The sequence below is a fragment of the Microcaecilia unicolor genome, chromosome 1 (assembly GCF_901765095.1).
Source record: "Microcaecilia unicolor chromosome 1, aMicUni1.1, whole genome shotgun sequence".
Lineage (NCBI taxonomy): Eukaryota > Metazoa > Chordata > Amphibia > Gymnophiona > Siphonopidae > Microcaecilia > Microcaecilia unicolor.
The window spans coordinates 762,201,951-762,218,825 of NC_044031.1; the positions used below are offsets into that span (position 1 = coordinate 762,201,951).

A 16,875-nucleotide genomic window follows, 5' to 3' on the forward strand; every position below is an offset into this window, starting at 1 on the left:
AGTGAATGGCCTCTAGGATCTCCTTATGTGAGATTGATTGTTCTAAAGCTTGATTTTGAGAGACATCTATAAGAGGCCTATCAAGATGGTTCCCAAATTCCTCAAAAGGCCCCTCAGAAAATTGAACTTCAGAGTCATATAATTTGTTGTAGTACAATTGGAATTGCTGGGCAATGGCATCATCTTTGACGTGTATGACCCCGAGGAATCAACAATTTGCGAAATCCTATTCCTACTTTTTTTAGTTTTCAAGTACTGCGCAAGAAGGTGGCTTGCTTTATTACTCTCAGCATACAATGTGGATTTGTGAGCATGAATGATGTTCAACGCCTCCCTTGAGAGAGTGGTATTTAAATCATATTTTAATTTCTGCAAGCTCATAAGAGTAGCTGGTTCATTATCTACAATGAACTGACTTTCCAACAACTTAAGTTTGGCAGTTTTCTCTAGCAGGTCCATTCTGCGCCTACGATTGGCCATGGCAGAATAACTAATGATATGACCTCTGACAGTAGCCTTAAAGGCATCCCACCACAAGAGAGCTTTATGTTCCTCTAAGAGATTAAATTGAAAAAACTCTTCCATTTTGGACTGTATAAATTGAATAAAAACATCATCCTGCAACAGCATGGATTGAAATCTCCAATACGATTTATTCTGAACTGGTAAGATATCAGCTAACTGAAGAGATACTGGCGAGTGATCAGAGAGAACTCTACTAAGTATCTCAGAATTACATACATGAGGTAGTAAATTAGAGGAGATTAAAAAGTAGTCAATCCGTGAAAAACTTCCATGAGGAGGTGAGTAAAAAGTGAAACCCAGGTCTGTGGGATGGAAAACACGCCAAGGATCTAAAAGACCTAGAATCGTCTTGAGATCCTGTATCTTATGGAGAGCTTTCGATCCCCTAGAGGGGCACTTGGATTTTCTGTCCAGAATAGGATCTTGTACCTGATTGAAATCACCACCAAGGAGAATAAGGTCAGCTCCAAGGGAAACAATCTCAGAGATTACACTGTGAAAAAACGAGGGGGAGTCAGAGTTAGGGGCATACAAGTTTCCTATTAACAACTGGAAATCCCGTAGTTGTAAGTGCACCAATATCCATCTTCCCTCATTATCAGAACATTGTTTTATAATGGAAAAGGAAAGTGATTTCCGCACTAGAATTGCAACCCCATTCTTTTTAAATGCAGCAGAAGAAGCAGCAACAAGAGAATAGAACTGATCCTGGAATCCAACTACATCAGAGGCCAAAAGATGAGTCTCCTGAACTAGAACAATGTCAGCCTGCAGTCTCCCAAAGTACAGCAATACCTTCTTACGTTTTATAGGATTGTTTAATCCTTGCACATTAAGAGAAATTAGTTTCATTTATAATGAGAAAAATGCAAGTATGGTGGTAGAGAATATAAATTAGAACAGCAGCATAGAATAACTCATGAAAAAGGCAGTAAAGTAGTAAATGGTACCACTGAAAGTACAACCTGCCTGAAAAAACAGGGACCAACAGAAATACCATTTTGATTACATATGAACACATGCAATGACTATATTATTAACTATATTAGCCATATCGAGGTGGGACAATATGGGATACAAATACAGCAAATAAATATTGCAAGAGAGAGAATCCACCTGACCATACTCCATGGATGACAACACAGGCAAACTGTTGAAAAAAGACACCATGTTAAGCACATTATGGAGGAGAAAAGATAAATCAAACACAGAAACTCCAGCAGCTCTGCAGTAAAGACATAACGAGAGTATGAATGAGCATATGAAAACTCTAATGAAACCTTCCATCGAACTTGCTAGAGAAAAGACTTGTACTCACAGGTATTGCCATGGAAATTGCATAATAAAACCCAAATAAAACATAATTCAAACCCTTGAGAACAAAACAATAATAAAAACTACAAGCAACCATATAATAACAAGAGATCATGGGAGTGGAAAGGAGAGCTGAAGACCGCCCCTACTTCAAACAAGAAACTAAGAACTAACATCCAGCAGAAAGAATATGTCCACAATGTGTAAAATATAATTAAATACATTCAAGTCTTCAATGAGTCCAGAAAGGAAGCCAAAAGCTGTGGGTCATCAAAATTTCTGGTAGTATTGTGCACCGTCACTTTCATCCGTGCCGGGTAAAGAAGCCCATACTGCGCTCCGAGGGCTTTCAGACGATCTCTGAACTGCAGAAAAGCCTTTCTTCGTTGCACCGTTCCTTTATTCAGGTCTGGGAAAAGAAAAAGTTTCGCACCCTCATGAGTAAGTGGAGCCTTAAACTTAGCTTTCTGTAGGATTAGTAATGCTGTCGGGTACCGAAGAAATTTAATCACTATAGGTCTTGGCAATTGCTGATGCGACCGTTTAAAAGATGGCGTTCGATTGGCCTGTTCAATTTCCAACCGTTGTTCCGCATTAATGTCCAACAACTTCGGCAAAAAAGTTTCCAAGAAGGCGCTCAAATTCAGCCCCTCTGAGCCTTCCGGCAAGCCAAGCAGCCGAACAGAGTTTCTTCGTAGCCTGTTATGAAGATCTTCGACCTCTCTTTTTAAAAGATCCATGTCTCGGGCTTTCTTTTGTAGATCGAGGATCAGATTTTCCTGCCGCTCGGCTTTGCTCTCTAGCACCGCAGCACGAGTCTCCATATGAGAGAGATTCGCCTTAAGATCTTGTATCTCCTCCTTAATATCATTAAGGGAAGACTGGTTCTCCTGTAAGATATTTTTAATGGAGCGCAACTCATCCATTATTACACTGAGAGAAACCTCCGAGGCCGCTTCCGTCGTCACGGTACGAGGATCTTGCTTGTGCCGCTTAGGGGCTGGTAACGGTGTCGAAGTCGGGTCCACCTTTAAATTTTTCCCAGCCATATCGCGCCAAATTTATCTGCAAGCGACCCCACCGCCTCTGAACTTCCAAAACTACTGCTATGGCTCGACGAGAGTTCAGGAGTATGTAAACAGCGGGAGCTGTTAGATCAGGCAGCCATACTGCTCAAGGCTTAGCCACGCCCCCTTGTATACATATTTAAACCATTAAAACATCAGAATGAAAAATGAAAAGTGTGTATAATAAAAATGATAGGAATGTAAATATATGAATTTAAATCAATGAGGAATAAAATTATCCACATAGAGATAATGAGGACAGGGAATAAAATAAAATGCACAACAATATATGATATCAAAATAGAGAACATACCTAGTGTTATCTGTAGAAAAAAGTGCCTTGTAGGTCAGATGAAAAAATAGCACTAAAACTGCTAAAAGCGATATCTATAATTTGTATTTTTATGCCTTTCTATGTATATCATTTTATAGACCCCTGACGCAGGCCTCACGGCCGAAACACGTCACGTGTCGGGTCAATTCTGCTACTGTTAATAAAGACCTTGTTCAGGAAGACACTCATTGTGAGAGGACTTTTTTTGGATCCACTGTGTGTTTTGCCTATCGTTGAATTTCAAAGTGTAGCAACATTCCATGTGGAACCCCAAAGAGTAGTAAGATTCCATTCAGAATCCCGAACACATAAGTACATAACTGTTGCCACACTGGGACAGACCAAAGGTCCATCGAGCCCAGCATCCTGTTTCCAACAGTGGCCAATCCAGGTCACAAGTACTCAATAGTAGCAAGATTCTAGAATTCTAAAGACTAACAAGATTCCATGCAGCATTTCAAAGTGTAGCAACATTCCAAGTGGAACACCAAAGAGTAGCAAGATTCCATTCAGAATCCCAAGCACATACATAAGTATTGCTACACTGGGACAGACCAAAGGTCCATCAAGCCCAGCATCCTGTTTCCAACAGTGGCCAGTCCAGGTCACAAATACCTGGCAAGATCCCAAAAAAGTACAAAACATTTTATGCTGCTTATCCCAGAAATAGTGGATTTTCCCCAAGTCCAATTTAATAATGGCTTATGGACTTTTCTTTTAGGAAGATATCCAAATCTTTTTTTAAACCCCGTTAAGCTAATTGCTTTTACCACATTCTCTAGCAAAGTATTCCAGAGTTTAATTATTATTATTTGTTACATTTGTATCCCACATTTTCCCACCTGTTTGCAGGCTCAGTGTGGCTTACATTGTACCGTAGAGGTGTTCGCCATCTCTGGCATGGTAGGTACAGTTGGGGAACTTAGAGAGGAAAAGGGAGAAGAAGAGTCAGGTAATGTCAGTTATGGTCTTTGGTTATATTGTGTTGCAAGTGACCAGGTATTTTTATGTTGGGTCAGTGAGGTATGCTCTTCTTAACAGGTCTGTCTTTAGTGCTTTTAGGTGGTCGAGCGTAGTTTTTACTGCTTTTGGCAATGCGTTCCATAGTTGTGCGCTTAGGTAGGAAAAGCTGGTTGCATAGGTGGATTTGTATTTGAGTCCTTTGCTGCTTGGGTAGTGGAGGTTTAGATATGATCGTGGAGATTTTGTGGTGTTCCTGGTTGGCAGGTCGATGAGGTCTGTCATGTATCCTGGTGCCTCGCCGTAAATAATTTTATGAACAGTCGTGCAGATTTTGAAAGTGAAACTTTCTTTGATTGGCAGCCAGTGCAGTTTTTCTCCGAGTGGTTTGGCGCTGTCAAAACATGTTTTTCCAAATATAAGCCTGGACGCTGTGCTTTGGGCGGTTTGAAGTTTCTTTATGATTTGATCCTTGCATCCCGCATAGATTCCATTACAGTAATCTGCGTGGCTTACTACCATGGACTGTACTAGGCTACGAAATATTTCCCTCGGGAAGAATGGTTTTATGCGTTTGAGTTTGCATTTCTTGAGTGAAGAAATATTTTCTTTTACTTGTTTTAAATTTACTACTTTGTAGCTTCATTACGTGCCCCCTAATCCTAGTATTTTTGGAAGAGTAAACAAGCAATTCATGTCTATCCGTTCCACTCCACTCCACTCATTATTTTATAGAAACAGGATACTGGGCTTGATGAACCTTCGGTCTGCCTCAGTTTGGCAATACTTATGTAAGCTTGCATTTTGTAAAGGTCATTCTGTGCAGAGTGGTCTTTGCAGAATAGTAGCTTAGAGTGGATCTTTTCGATGCTTAACGTTGAGTACCATTTATTGAATCCCCCCACCATGAAATCTAAACCCCCTCTTATCTTTGGAGTACAGCCCTTCAAGTGCATTCCCTTGATGAAATGGGGAACATATGTAGATTTTAACTCATCCAGGCCACGCCCTAACCATGATCCCTTGCAATTGGAGAGCTGCTGGACACCAGCACATTTTCCTTTGCCTTGATGAGTACTACTACTACTTACTACTTATCATTTCTATAGCGCTACTAGACGTACGCAGCGCTGTACACTTGAACATGAAGAGACAGTCCCTGCTCGACAGAACTTACAATCTAATTAGGACAGACAAACAGGACAAATAAGAGATAAGGACAAAGAGTAACAAGATTCCGGAATCCCAAAGAGTAGCAACATTCCGTTCAGAATCCCAAAGAGTAGCAACATTCCGGAATCCCAAAGACTACTACTACTACTTATCATTTCTATAGCGCTACTAGACGTACGCAGCGCTGTACACTTGAACATGAAGAGACAGTCCCTGCTCAACAGAGCTCACAATCTCATTAGGACAGACAAACAGGACAAACAAGAGATAAGGGAATATTAAAGTGAGGATGATAAAATAAGGGTTCTGAACAAGTGAATAAGGGTTAGGAGTTAAAAGCAGCATCAAAAAGGTGGGCTTTTAGCTTAGATTTGAAGACGGCCAGAGATGGAGCTTGACGGACCGGCTCAGGAAGTCTATTCCAGGCATACGGTGCAGCAAGATAAAAGGAACGGAGTCTGGAGTTAGCGGTGGAGGAGAAGGGTGCAGATAAGAGAGATTTACCCGGTGAACGGAGTTCCCAGGGAGAGGAGTAGAGGAGCAGTTGAAATCCATTTTCACCCTCTCAGCACCAGCCCTTCAGTGAAAGAATCTTATAAATAACTGGCTGTGGTCTCAAGTCACATGTCACCTGCAGGGAATGACTATTAATAAATAGTCACTTTACTCAATCCGATGTCTCTGTGGCGGAGATAATCTTACACACAATCTTCAAAACCCACATCTGCAGAACATCAGCACAAACAAAGCTAAGTGCTGGGCATTTATTAAGCAATAGAATAAAAGTTCACTGCGAGTCACAAGGACAGTGCTTGTGTGCAAAAAGTCACTGCTTAGGTCTAAAGATTGACTCTCCTTGCCTAAAATTGTTGGTGTCAGGTTTTGAAGATTGTCATTAATAAATAGTAGATGACGGCAGATAAAGACGTGAATGGTCCATCCAGTTTGTCCAACAGTCTCACTCATTATCAATTCAAATGAATAAACTCACCTGGAGGAGGAAGCCTGGGTCCCTGTTTCCTCCTCTTGAGTGATCAGCGGTGTCCGTCTGCTACTTGCTCTGAATCATCTGCTGGAGTTCTTTGCATGGTTCAGCCAGTTTTGAAATTTCAGCTTCCAGAAATATGATCTGATTTTTTCCCCCCTCAGAGCTGCCCAGTAGCTTCTTTGGTTCATAAAAACACGCCTTTGCTGGCAGTTTCCCAGACAGCCCAGAGGTGAGTGAACTCTGCTAGTGTGGATGAACTCTCAGGCTTCTACCTACACTGCTCAAGCTCTGACCTGGCCTTAGCTGTATTTCATACATTATCAGTGAACCAACCTTGAATTAAAAAAAAAAAAATCACAGGCACAGCCTTGTGAAACGTACAATTTAGGACGAGCAAGAATCCAATCCAGTCAAGACGTCGCTGCAGGATAAAAAGTGAGAAGCATGATCAGGTATTGGCTGCTCTTATTACAGTTGTGATCACTTCTCCTCGCTTTCACAACTGAATTAACACCGAGTGAGTCATAAGTAAGCTATTGAAAAGATCTTTATTGAGGAGAACTGGAAAAGTGAATGACTTTTTATTCCTGGACAAACGAGAAACAAAGTTCAGACCCTTTTAATCCAACAGTTACATGTCACAGTTATGAAAAGAAAGTTATTTCTTGATTTATTTATTAGGATTTATTTATCGCCTTTTTTGAAGGAATTTTATTTATTTATTGCATTTGTATCCCACATTATCCCACCTCTTTGCAGGCTCAATGTGGCTTACAATTCATCATGGATACTGGCAGTAGAAGAGAATATACATTTGGTTCACAGAGGGTTAAGTGTTACATGGTGGTGAAATACATGATGGTGTTAAAGCAGAAAGACATTGAAAGACAATTCTGGAAGTTTTAAAGATTATACAGTTACACCTGTTGATCTTTGTGATATATCTTGTCGAAGAGAGAGGTTTTCAATAGTTTGCGGAAACTGGTCAGTTCATAGACCGTTTTCAGGTTACGTGGCAGCGCGTTCCAGAGCTGCGTGCTCGTATAGGAAAAGGTAGATGCGTGCATCGATTTGTATTTCAGACCTTTACACTTGGGAGGATGAAGATTAAGGAATGTGTGAGAAGAATTTTTGCGTTCCTGAGTGGTAGATCTATTAGGTCTGACATGTAGGCTGGGGCGTTGCCATGGATGATTTTATGGACTAGGGTGCAGAGTTTGAACGTGATGCGTTCTTTTAGTGGAAGCCAGTGTAGTTTTTCTCGTAGGGGTTTCGCGCTTTCGTATTTTGATGAGCCGAATATTAGTCTGGCTGCCGTGTTCTGGGCCGTTTGGAGTTTTTAAAGTATTTGCTCTTTGTGTAGAGTGAGTTACAGTAGTCCAGATGGCTGAGTACCAATGATTGTACCAGATTGCGGAAGACAGTCCTTGGAAAGAGTGCTCTAACTCTTTTTAGTTTCCACATTGAATGAAACATCTTTTTAGTTATGTTTGTCGCATGATTCTCAAGTGTTAGGTGTCGATCAATGGTGACTCCAAGAATTTTTCGGGTGTCCGAAACTGGTAGATTTAGTTTCGGTGTGTTAATAGTGGTAAATTTATTCTTATTGTATTGCGAGGTGAGTACCAGACATTGGGTTTTCTCTGCATTAAGTTTCAGCTGAAATGCATCTGCCCAGGAATTCATGATGTGTAGGCTTTGCGTGATTTCATTGGAGATTTCTCTTAGATCTTGTTTGAATGGTATGAAGATCATTACATCATCAGCGTATATATATGGGTTTAGGTTCTGATTCGATAGTAGTTTGGCCAAGGGCGTCATCATTAGGTTAAATATGGTTGGTGAGAGGGGGGATCCCCGTGGAACTCCGCATTCAGGTGTCCATGTAGCTGATGTGGTCGAATTTGATGTCACTTGATATGAGCGTGAGGTTAGGAACCCATTGAACCAATTGAGGACGTTACCTCTGATTCCGAAGTATTCGAGGATGTGTAGTAAAATTTCATGGTCAACCATGTCAAATGCGCTTGACATGTCGAATTGTAACAGTAGAATATTATTGCCGTTTGCTATCAGTTGTTTGAGTTTGGTCATGAGCGTGACTCAAATTGTGTGGACACAAGGTTTACTCCCACCTGATTCAATATCACTTAACACAAAGCATTCATAGTAAATCCTGTAGTATCTACGCCGTAAGAGATATAAGCTCGGATGTTATATTCCTACCATTTTCCTTGAATTATTATTTGATGATAAATCTTTGAATTGTGCCTTGCCTTAATTTGTGGACTTAAGGTGTAATTGTCCCTTAAAGATATATTTTGTGTAGTTACGCGACCCCTCGGCTAATTATTTGCTTTAAGATGGTGACATTACTCTTTCTGTACAAGGTTTTTCTTGTTAAATATTTTTGAAATTACATAGTAGATGACGGCAGAGAAAGACCTGCACGGTCCATCCAGTCTGCCCAACAAGATAAACTCATATGTGCTACTTTTTGTGTATACCTGACCTTGATTTGTATCTGCCATTTTCAGGGCACAGACCGTAGAAGTCTGTCCAGTACTAGCCCCGTCTCCCAACCACTAGCCCCGCCTCCCAACCACCGGCTCTGCCACCCAATCTCGGTTAAGCTTCTGAGGATCCATTCCTTCTGAACAGGATTCCTTTATGTTTATCCCATGCAGGGCCGCCCTCCCGCCGCCAACCCTTCCCCGCCGTCACCTACCTTTGCTGGCGGGGGACCCCAATCCCCGCCAGCTGAGGAGGTCCTATTCTTCCCGCGAAGGCTTCGTTCTGTTTCTGACGTCCTGCATGTTGTACGTGCAGGACGTCAGACTCAGAGAAACAGAACAAAGCCTTGCAGATCAGCCAGCAACGTTCTGTTTCTGTGAGCCAGCCGAGGTCCTCTTCTTCTGGCGCAAGCTTCGTTCTGTTTCTGTGAGTCTGATGTCCTGTACGTACAACGTGCAGAACACCAGAAACAGAACAAAGCGTTTGCGGGAAGAAGAGGACCTCCTCGGCTGGCGGGGATTGGGGTCCCCCGCCAGCAAAAGTAGCCCATGGCGATGGTGGGGGAGGGTTGGCGGTGAGAGGGGGGTCGAGAGGGTCGTCGGCAGGGGGGTCCAGGGCCAAATCTATGGGGGCCTAGGCCCCCCTGGCCCCATGTAGCTATGCCACTGCTTCATAGGATTTGTGTTTCAGTCTCCCTCACTCTGTGGACTACTGCCTATAAATGTTAATGTTAATGTAGGAAGTATTTTTTCACAGAGAGGGTGGTGGATGCTTGGAATGCCCTCCCGCGGGAGGTGGTGTAGATGAAAATGGTAACAGAATTCAAACATGCGTGGGATATGCATAAAGGAATCCTGTGCAGTAGGAATGGATCCTCAGAAGCTTAGCCGAAATTGGGTGGCGGAGCAGGTGGGGGGAAGAGGGGTTGGTGGTTGGGAGGCGAGGATAGTGGAGGCCAGACTTATATGGTCTGTGCCGGAGCCAGTGGTGGGAGGCGGGACTGGTGGTTGGGAGGCGGGAAATACTGCTGGGCAGACTTGTACGGTCTGTGCCCTGAAAAAGGCAGGTACAAATCAAGGTAAGGTATACACATATGAGTTTATCTTGTTGGGCAGACTGGATGGACCATGCAGGTCTTTTTCTGCCGTCATCTACTATGTTACTATGTTACTATCCTGCTTATAATCGAACGAGAAAAACGCCCAAGTTCCGACCTAAATCGGGAGATGGACGTTTATCTCACAAAAACGATTAAAGCGGTATAATCGAAAGGCGATTTTTGGACGTTTTCAACTGCACTCCGTCGCGGATGCGGACAAAGTTGATGGGGGCGTGTCAGAGGTGTGGCGAAGGCGGAACTGGGGCGTGGTTATCTGCCGAACAAAGATGGGCGCATTTCACCGATAATGGGAAAAAAGTATGCGTTTTTAGCTAGAATTTAGGACACTTTTCCTGGACCCTGTTTTTTCACGAATAAGGCCCCAAAAAGTGCCCTAAATGACCAGATGACCACTGGAGGGAATCGGGGATGACCTCCCCTGACTCCCCCAGTGGTCACTAACCCCCTCCCACCACAAAAAAATGATGTTTCACAACTTTTTATTTTCACCCTCAAATGTCATACCCAGCTCCCTGGCAGCAGTATGCAGGTCACTGGAGCAGTTATTAGGGGGTGCAGTGGACTTCAGGCAGGTGGACCCAGGCCCATCTCCCCTACCTGTTACAATTGTGCTGCTTAATGCTTATTAGTCGTCCAACCCCCCCAAACCCACTGTACCCACATGTAGGTGCCCCCCTTCACCCCTTAGGGCTATAGTAATGGTGTAGACTTGTGGGCAGTGGGTTTTGGGGGGGATTTGGGGGCTCAACACACAAGGGAAGGGTGCTATGCACCTGGGAGCTCTTTTACCTGTTTTTTTGGTTTTGTAAAAGTGCCCCCTAGGGTGCCCGGTTGATGTCCTGGCATGTGAGGGGGACCAGTGCACTACGAATCCTGGCCCCTCCCACGAATAAATGTCTTGGATTTATTCGTTTTTGAGCTGGGCGCTTTCATTTTCCATTATCGCTGAAAAACAAAAACGCCCAGCTCACACATTGTTGAATAAAACATGGGCGTCTATTTTTTCCCAAAATACGGTTCGGTCCACCCCTTCACGGACCCGTTCTCGGAGATAAACGCCCATGGAGATAGGCGTTTTCGTTCAATTATGCCCCTCTATATATGTTACTATGTTACTATGTTAATGTAGATAAGGGAATAGTTTCCCTGAATACTTGTTTCCTTTGTAAAATATGGCTGATTACTTGACAAAGTTCCCTTTGTAAATATGTTTAAAAATGTATAAATAAACAATAAAAATGGAATAGGATAATACTTCAGTGGTACCAAATAAAGGCGCTTTTTACAAAGGCGTATAAGGCCTACACTCGTGCGTCAAATCGTCATTACTGCCTAACTAAGCAAGTGTTGCCTGGCAGTAGCTCTGAGTTTGGCCTGCGCTGAAAACCCGCAGTAGAAAATCATTTTCTATTTTCTACTGTGGTGGCGTTCCCGGTGGTAACTGGCAGTTGGCGCGTGCTGGACGGATACCGTGCGGGTAACGCGTGAGCCCTTACCGCTAAGTGAATGGGTGGGGTTAAGGGCTCAGGCTGTAAATAGACACGCGCTGGTTTTCATTTTGCCGTACGCCCATTTCCTGGCCCAATTTTTTTTTTAACCTTTTTTCCAGACGCGGTGGAGAAATGGTCCAGCGTGTGTGCAATATAGGCACCCACACTACCGCAGGCCACTTTTTGGTGTTCTTTTGTAAAAGGGCCCCTAAAACAGTTACATTTATTTTATTTGTTACATTTGTATCCCACATTTTCCCACCTATTTGCAGGCTCAATGTGGCTTACATAATACCGTAAAGGCGATCGCCAAGTCCGGTATGGAAACAAATACAATTTGATATTAGGGTCGGGTAAGGTTAGTATATTCAGCTACGTAGGGATCGAAGATAGGAAGGAATATATAGTGTCCAATACAATCTATGGTTTTGCTGTGTTGCAGGGTTGAGGCATCGAAGTTAGGTCGGTGGGGAATGCTTTTCTGAATAAGTAGGTCTTTAATGATCTCCTGAAGTTTAGATGGTTGTAGATTGTTTTCACAGACTTTGGCAGTGCATTCCACAGTTGTGTGCCTATGTAGGAGAAGTTGGATGCATGAGTTAGTTTGTATCTGAGTCCTTTGCAGCTTGGGTAGTGGAGATTCAAGTAGGTACGTGATGCTTTGGTTCTGTTTCTGGTTGGGAGATCGATCAGGTCGACCATATATCCTGGGACTTCACCGTAGATAATCTTGTGGACCAGATTTTCAAGGTGATACGTTCCTTGATTAGGAGCCAATGCAGTTTTTCTCGGAGGGGTTTGGCACTTTCGAAACGTGTTTTACCGAATATCAGCCTGGCTGCTGTGTTTTGGGTTATCTGGAGTTTCTTTGTGAGTTGTTCTTTATATCCGGCATATATTCCATTGCAGTAATCTGCATATCTCATCACCATTGATTGTATCAGGTTGCGGAATATTTCCCTTGGGAAGAATGGTTTTATACGTTTAAGTTTCCACATTGAATGAAACATTTTCTTTATAGTGGAGTCTACTTGGCTCTCGATTGTAAGATTGCGATCAATTGTAATGCCTAGTATTTTGAGGCTATCTGAGATGGGGAGGGTGTGATCTGGGGTGTGTAAGGTTGTGGGTTTATAATTAATGGGATGAGAGGATGAGGCAGTGTGTTTTTTCAGTGTTCAGTTTCAACTGAAATGAATTTGCCCATGAGTCCATGATATGCGAACCGCCCTTGATTTCGTCGGTGATTTCTGTTAGATCGTGTTTGAAAGGGATGTAAATTGTGACATCATATATGAACGGGTGAAGGTTTTGGTTGGATAGGGATTTGGCCGGGGGGGGGTCATCATTATATTGAAGAGTATTACTACTACTACTACTTGACATTTCTAAAGCGCTACTAGGGTTACGCAGCGCTGTACAATTTAACATAGAAGGACAGTCCCTGCTCAAAGAGCTTACAATCTAAAGGACAAATGTACAGTCAGTCAAATAGGCGCAGTCTAGATTTCCTGAAAGGTATAAAGGTTAGGTGCCGAAAGCGACATTGAAGAGGTGGGCTTTGAGCAAGGATTTGAAGATGGGTAGGGAGGGGGCTTGGCGTAAGGGCTCAGGAAGTTTATTCCAAGCAATCTCCAATAGTAGCAACATTCCATGTAGAATCTCCAATAGAAGCAACATTCCATGTAGAATCTCCAATAGAAGCAACATTCCATGCAGAATCTCCAATAGCAGCAACATTCCATGTAGAAGTCGGCCCTTGCAGATCACCAATGTGGCCGCGCAGGCTTCTGCTTCTGTGAGTCTGACGTCCTGCACATACGTGCAGGACGTCAGACTCACAGAAGCAGAAGCCTGCGCAGCCTTCTACATGGAATGTTGCTAGTGGAATAGCAACATACTACTACTACTTGACATTTCTAAAGCGCTACTAGGGTTACGCAGCGCTGTACAATTTAACATAGAAGGACAGTCCCTGCTCAAAGAGCTTACAATCTAAAGGACAAATGTACAGTCAGTCAAATAGGGGCAGTCTAGATTTCCTGAAAGGTATAAAGGTTAGGTGCCGAAGGCAACACTGAAGAGGTGGGCTTTGAGCAAGGATTTGAAGATGGGTAGGGAGGGGGCTTGGCGTAAGGGCTCAGGAAGTTTATTCCAAGCATAGGGTATTGGTGAGATAAAGATGAAAACATGAAAGCATATTTAGTTTGGCTCTGTTCTAATAACCAGTGGAAGTTCTTAGATCAGAACAAATTGACACAGGCTTGTACTGTCAGAGAAGGAATATTACTGTAAACCGACAGGCTGAAATGCTCAATATAAAAAAAAAAACCCAAATCCTGTCCCTAATGAAGGGTTGTCTTTAAAGTACAGGCCAGGACTCAGGCTGCTCGTTTTTTTGATTCTGCTGCTCAAAGTCCTAGGACAGGAATGACTAGAGTGTTCTCGCCCTGGCACTTAGCCCTTGCTTATCATCCCTAGAAACTGCCTTTTGATTATTTCGGTGTCTTTGACCCCAGCGCTTCAGTTACACTGTAACCAGACTCTTTCTCTTTCTATGGAAGCACTATCTGGTTCACAGAAGGAGTATCATGACATTCCTTCACACACAAACAGATTTTCAGACATCTCCAAACAGAGAAACATTGCAGCTTTTTCCCATCTGTCAGACAAATCGTGATAAGCTGCAACACACATTATAGCCAGGTACCAGTGAAACGAAAGAAATCCTGTTATTTAAGGAAGAGATGAGGTATAATAATTAGCTCCCAAGCTTTTGCTGAACCTTACGATGCCTTTTCAACTTAATGAAGAAATATTGCTTCCTACCTTCTGTCCATTTGTAGCAGGGCCGCCAAGAGGGGGGGGGGGGGCAAAATTCCCCGGGCCCGGGCCTCCAAGGGGGGCCCAGCGCCGGGGTCAGGCCGCCGGCGCTGCAGTCCCCGGTCTCACCTGCCTGCCTCCTCGGCTCTGGGCTCCCTTCATTCGAAGCAGAAGTCGCAGATCGCGTCTCTTCTGGCCTTCCCTCCCTGTGTCCCGCCCTCGCAGAAACTGGAAGTTACATCTTATGAGGGCAGGACACAGGGAGGGAAGGCCAGAAGAGACGCGATCTGCGACTGCTGCTTTGAATGAAGAGGGCCCGGAGCCGTGGATGCAGGCAGGTGAGACCGCGGACTGCAGCGGCGGGGAGAGCGATGGGAAGCGGCAGAGGCAGGGGGAGCGACGGGAGGCGGCAGCGGCGGGGGTGGGGGGGGGTGGGGGGTGGGGGGTGGAGGCGGGGCGGCCTTGCCCCGTGCCTGGCCTAGTCTCTCAGCTGCCCTGATTTGTAGGCCAGTTGCAAAATGAACCCTCGAAAACTAGCTGACATCTTGTATATACTTCTGCTATCAACAGGCTTCTATGGGCAGGGCTGGTCTTCGCAATAGTGGGGCCCTGTGCAAACCAGTTCAGTGGGCCCCCCTGCCCCCATCTGCCACCATAAGCCACAATTTGTCAGAGTGTAAAAGGAGGTTTAAAGCTCTCGGAACCCCACCTCACCCCATACCTTGATGTGCATCCACCATCTTTCAGTAGAGAGCGGCAGAGGCTGGCAGCGATTTTCATATCCCTTCAGCTGCCGAGCCCAGAGTCTGCTCACTGCTGCATCCTGCCCTTGAGGAAGCAATAACATGAAAAGGGGGTGGGACACAGCAGCGAGGAGGATCTGGATGCACATTAAAGTACAGAGCGGGCATAGGCGGTCGGTGGCCCAACTGTTTGGGGAGGCTAAAGGGGGTGGGGTTAGGGGCGGGGTTAGGGGCAGGGCCGGGGTGGGGCTTACATCCATAATTGTCTGACAACACACAGAAAAAAATAAGTAAAAATAAAAGTTACAATTAACACCTTTTATTAAATGTAACATAACATAGTAACATAGTAGATGACGGCAGAGAAAGACCTGTCTAGATATTACATATGTATCATATGTCAAAAAAAGTGGTTGCTCAAAGGGAGGTGCGCTCCGGAGGGGGGAGGGTGCTGTGCTACACCTGGGGGGGGGGTTGCGCAGTGGCGACCCGCCCCGGGTGTCAGCTGCCCTCGCTATGGCACTGGATCACAATCTAAGTCAATTCATCACAAACAATATAAACCAAAAGCATTAGGGGCTTATAGCCCATTTAGTTATGTTTAAACAAAAGAGATGTGTCTCCTGAAATCCAACGTACATGCCAATTTCTGGGTGTGGAACGGAAGTGGGAGGGAACATCTTTCAGACTCTCAGTCTCTTTATGCGAACAGGAGTACATGGGACGGGAGTGAGCGAGCGCTCGAAGGCGGGCTCAAGGCTGACTGGCTGCCTGAGCTGAGGGCGGGGCGAAGAAAGAAGAAGCACTGCAGGTACACAGGACTGCGGCGGCGCGCCATGTGAGAGCCCGAGTGGTCGGAACTCGATAACTGCCTGCATGGGCTGAATCGGGATGGCGTGTCAGTGTCGGCCCGAAATAGATGATCCTGCGGAGCGGCGAGGCCCGGGCGGGCGGAACTGGGGGCATGACGTGTCATGTCGGCGGCGTCGTGTCGTGGTAGGTCCGACCTGTCAATCAAGATCCGATCCTTCGGCTGGGGAGGCTTAGCCTCCCCAAGCCTCTTATACCGGGCGCCTATGAGAGCGGGGATGTGTTCCGAGACAGAAGGACAGACATGCCAGAGATGTGGGGCCTCTAGGCAGGGCCGCCGAGAAGGGGGGGCAGGGGGGGACAAATTCCCCGGGCCTCCAAGGGGGGCCCGGCGCCACAAGCCCACCCGCCCTCCGTTGTCGACCGTCTGCCACAGGGCCAAGCCCCCTGCATTGAAATCACAGCACCTTTCACCTCCGTGTGAAAGCGCTGCAGGCAGCAAGGCAGCAGATCACCTCCCTTCGGGCCTCCTTCCCTCCCCGTGTCCCGCCCTCGTCTGACGTAACTTCCGTGAGGGCGGGACACAAGGAGGGAAGGAGGGCCTAAGGGTGGCGATCTGCTGCCCTGCTGCCTGCAGCGCTTTCACATGGAGGTGAGAGGCGCTGTGATTTCAATGCATGGGGCCGACTTATTTGTCCTGTTTGTCTGTGTTGATTAGATTGTAAGCTCTGTCGAGCAGGGACTATCTCTCTTCATGTCCAGTGTACAGCGCTGCCTACATCTAGTAGCGCTATAGAAATGATAAGTAGTAGCAGTAGCCTTTGGGATTCCGGAATCTTGCTACTCTTTGTCCTTATCTCTTATTTAACCCTCATCCTCCCCGTCTCATCTGCCCGCAACCTCGGAGTCATCTTTGACTCCTCCCTCTCCTTCTCTGCGCATATCCAGCAGATAGCCAAGACCTGTCGCTTCTTCCTCTTTAACATCAGCAAAATTCGCCCTTTCCTCTCTGAA

General features: G+C 45.1%; 1 protein-coding gene across 1 annotated transcript in view; it reads left to right on the plus strand.

Moving 5' to 3' along the window:
- The first annotated feature begins 6,505 nt into the window (after positions 1-6,505).
- LOC115459926 (methionyl-tRNA formyltransferase, mitochondrial-like) overlaps positions 6,506-16,875 on the plus strand; it is a 95,968-nt gene continuing 85,598 nt past the window's right edge. Inside the window, exon 1 of the mRNA XM_030189766.1 lies at positions 6,506-6,813. Coding sequence (XP_030045626.1) covers positions 6,806-6,813 — 8 coding nt within the window. The 5' untranslated portion in view covers positions 6,506-6,805. The remainder of the gene's footprint in view (positions 6,814-16,875) is intronic.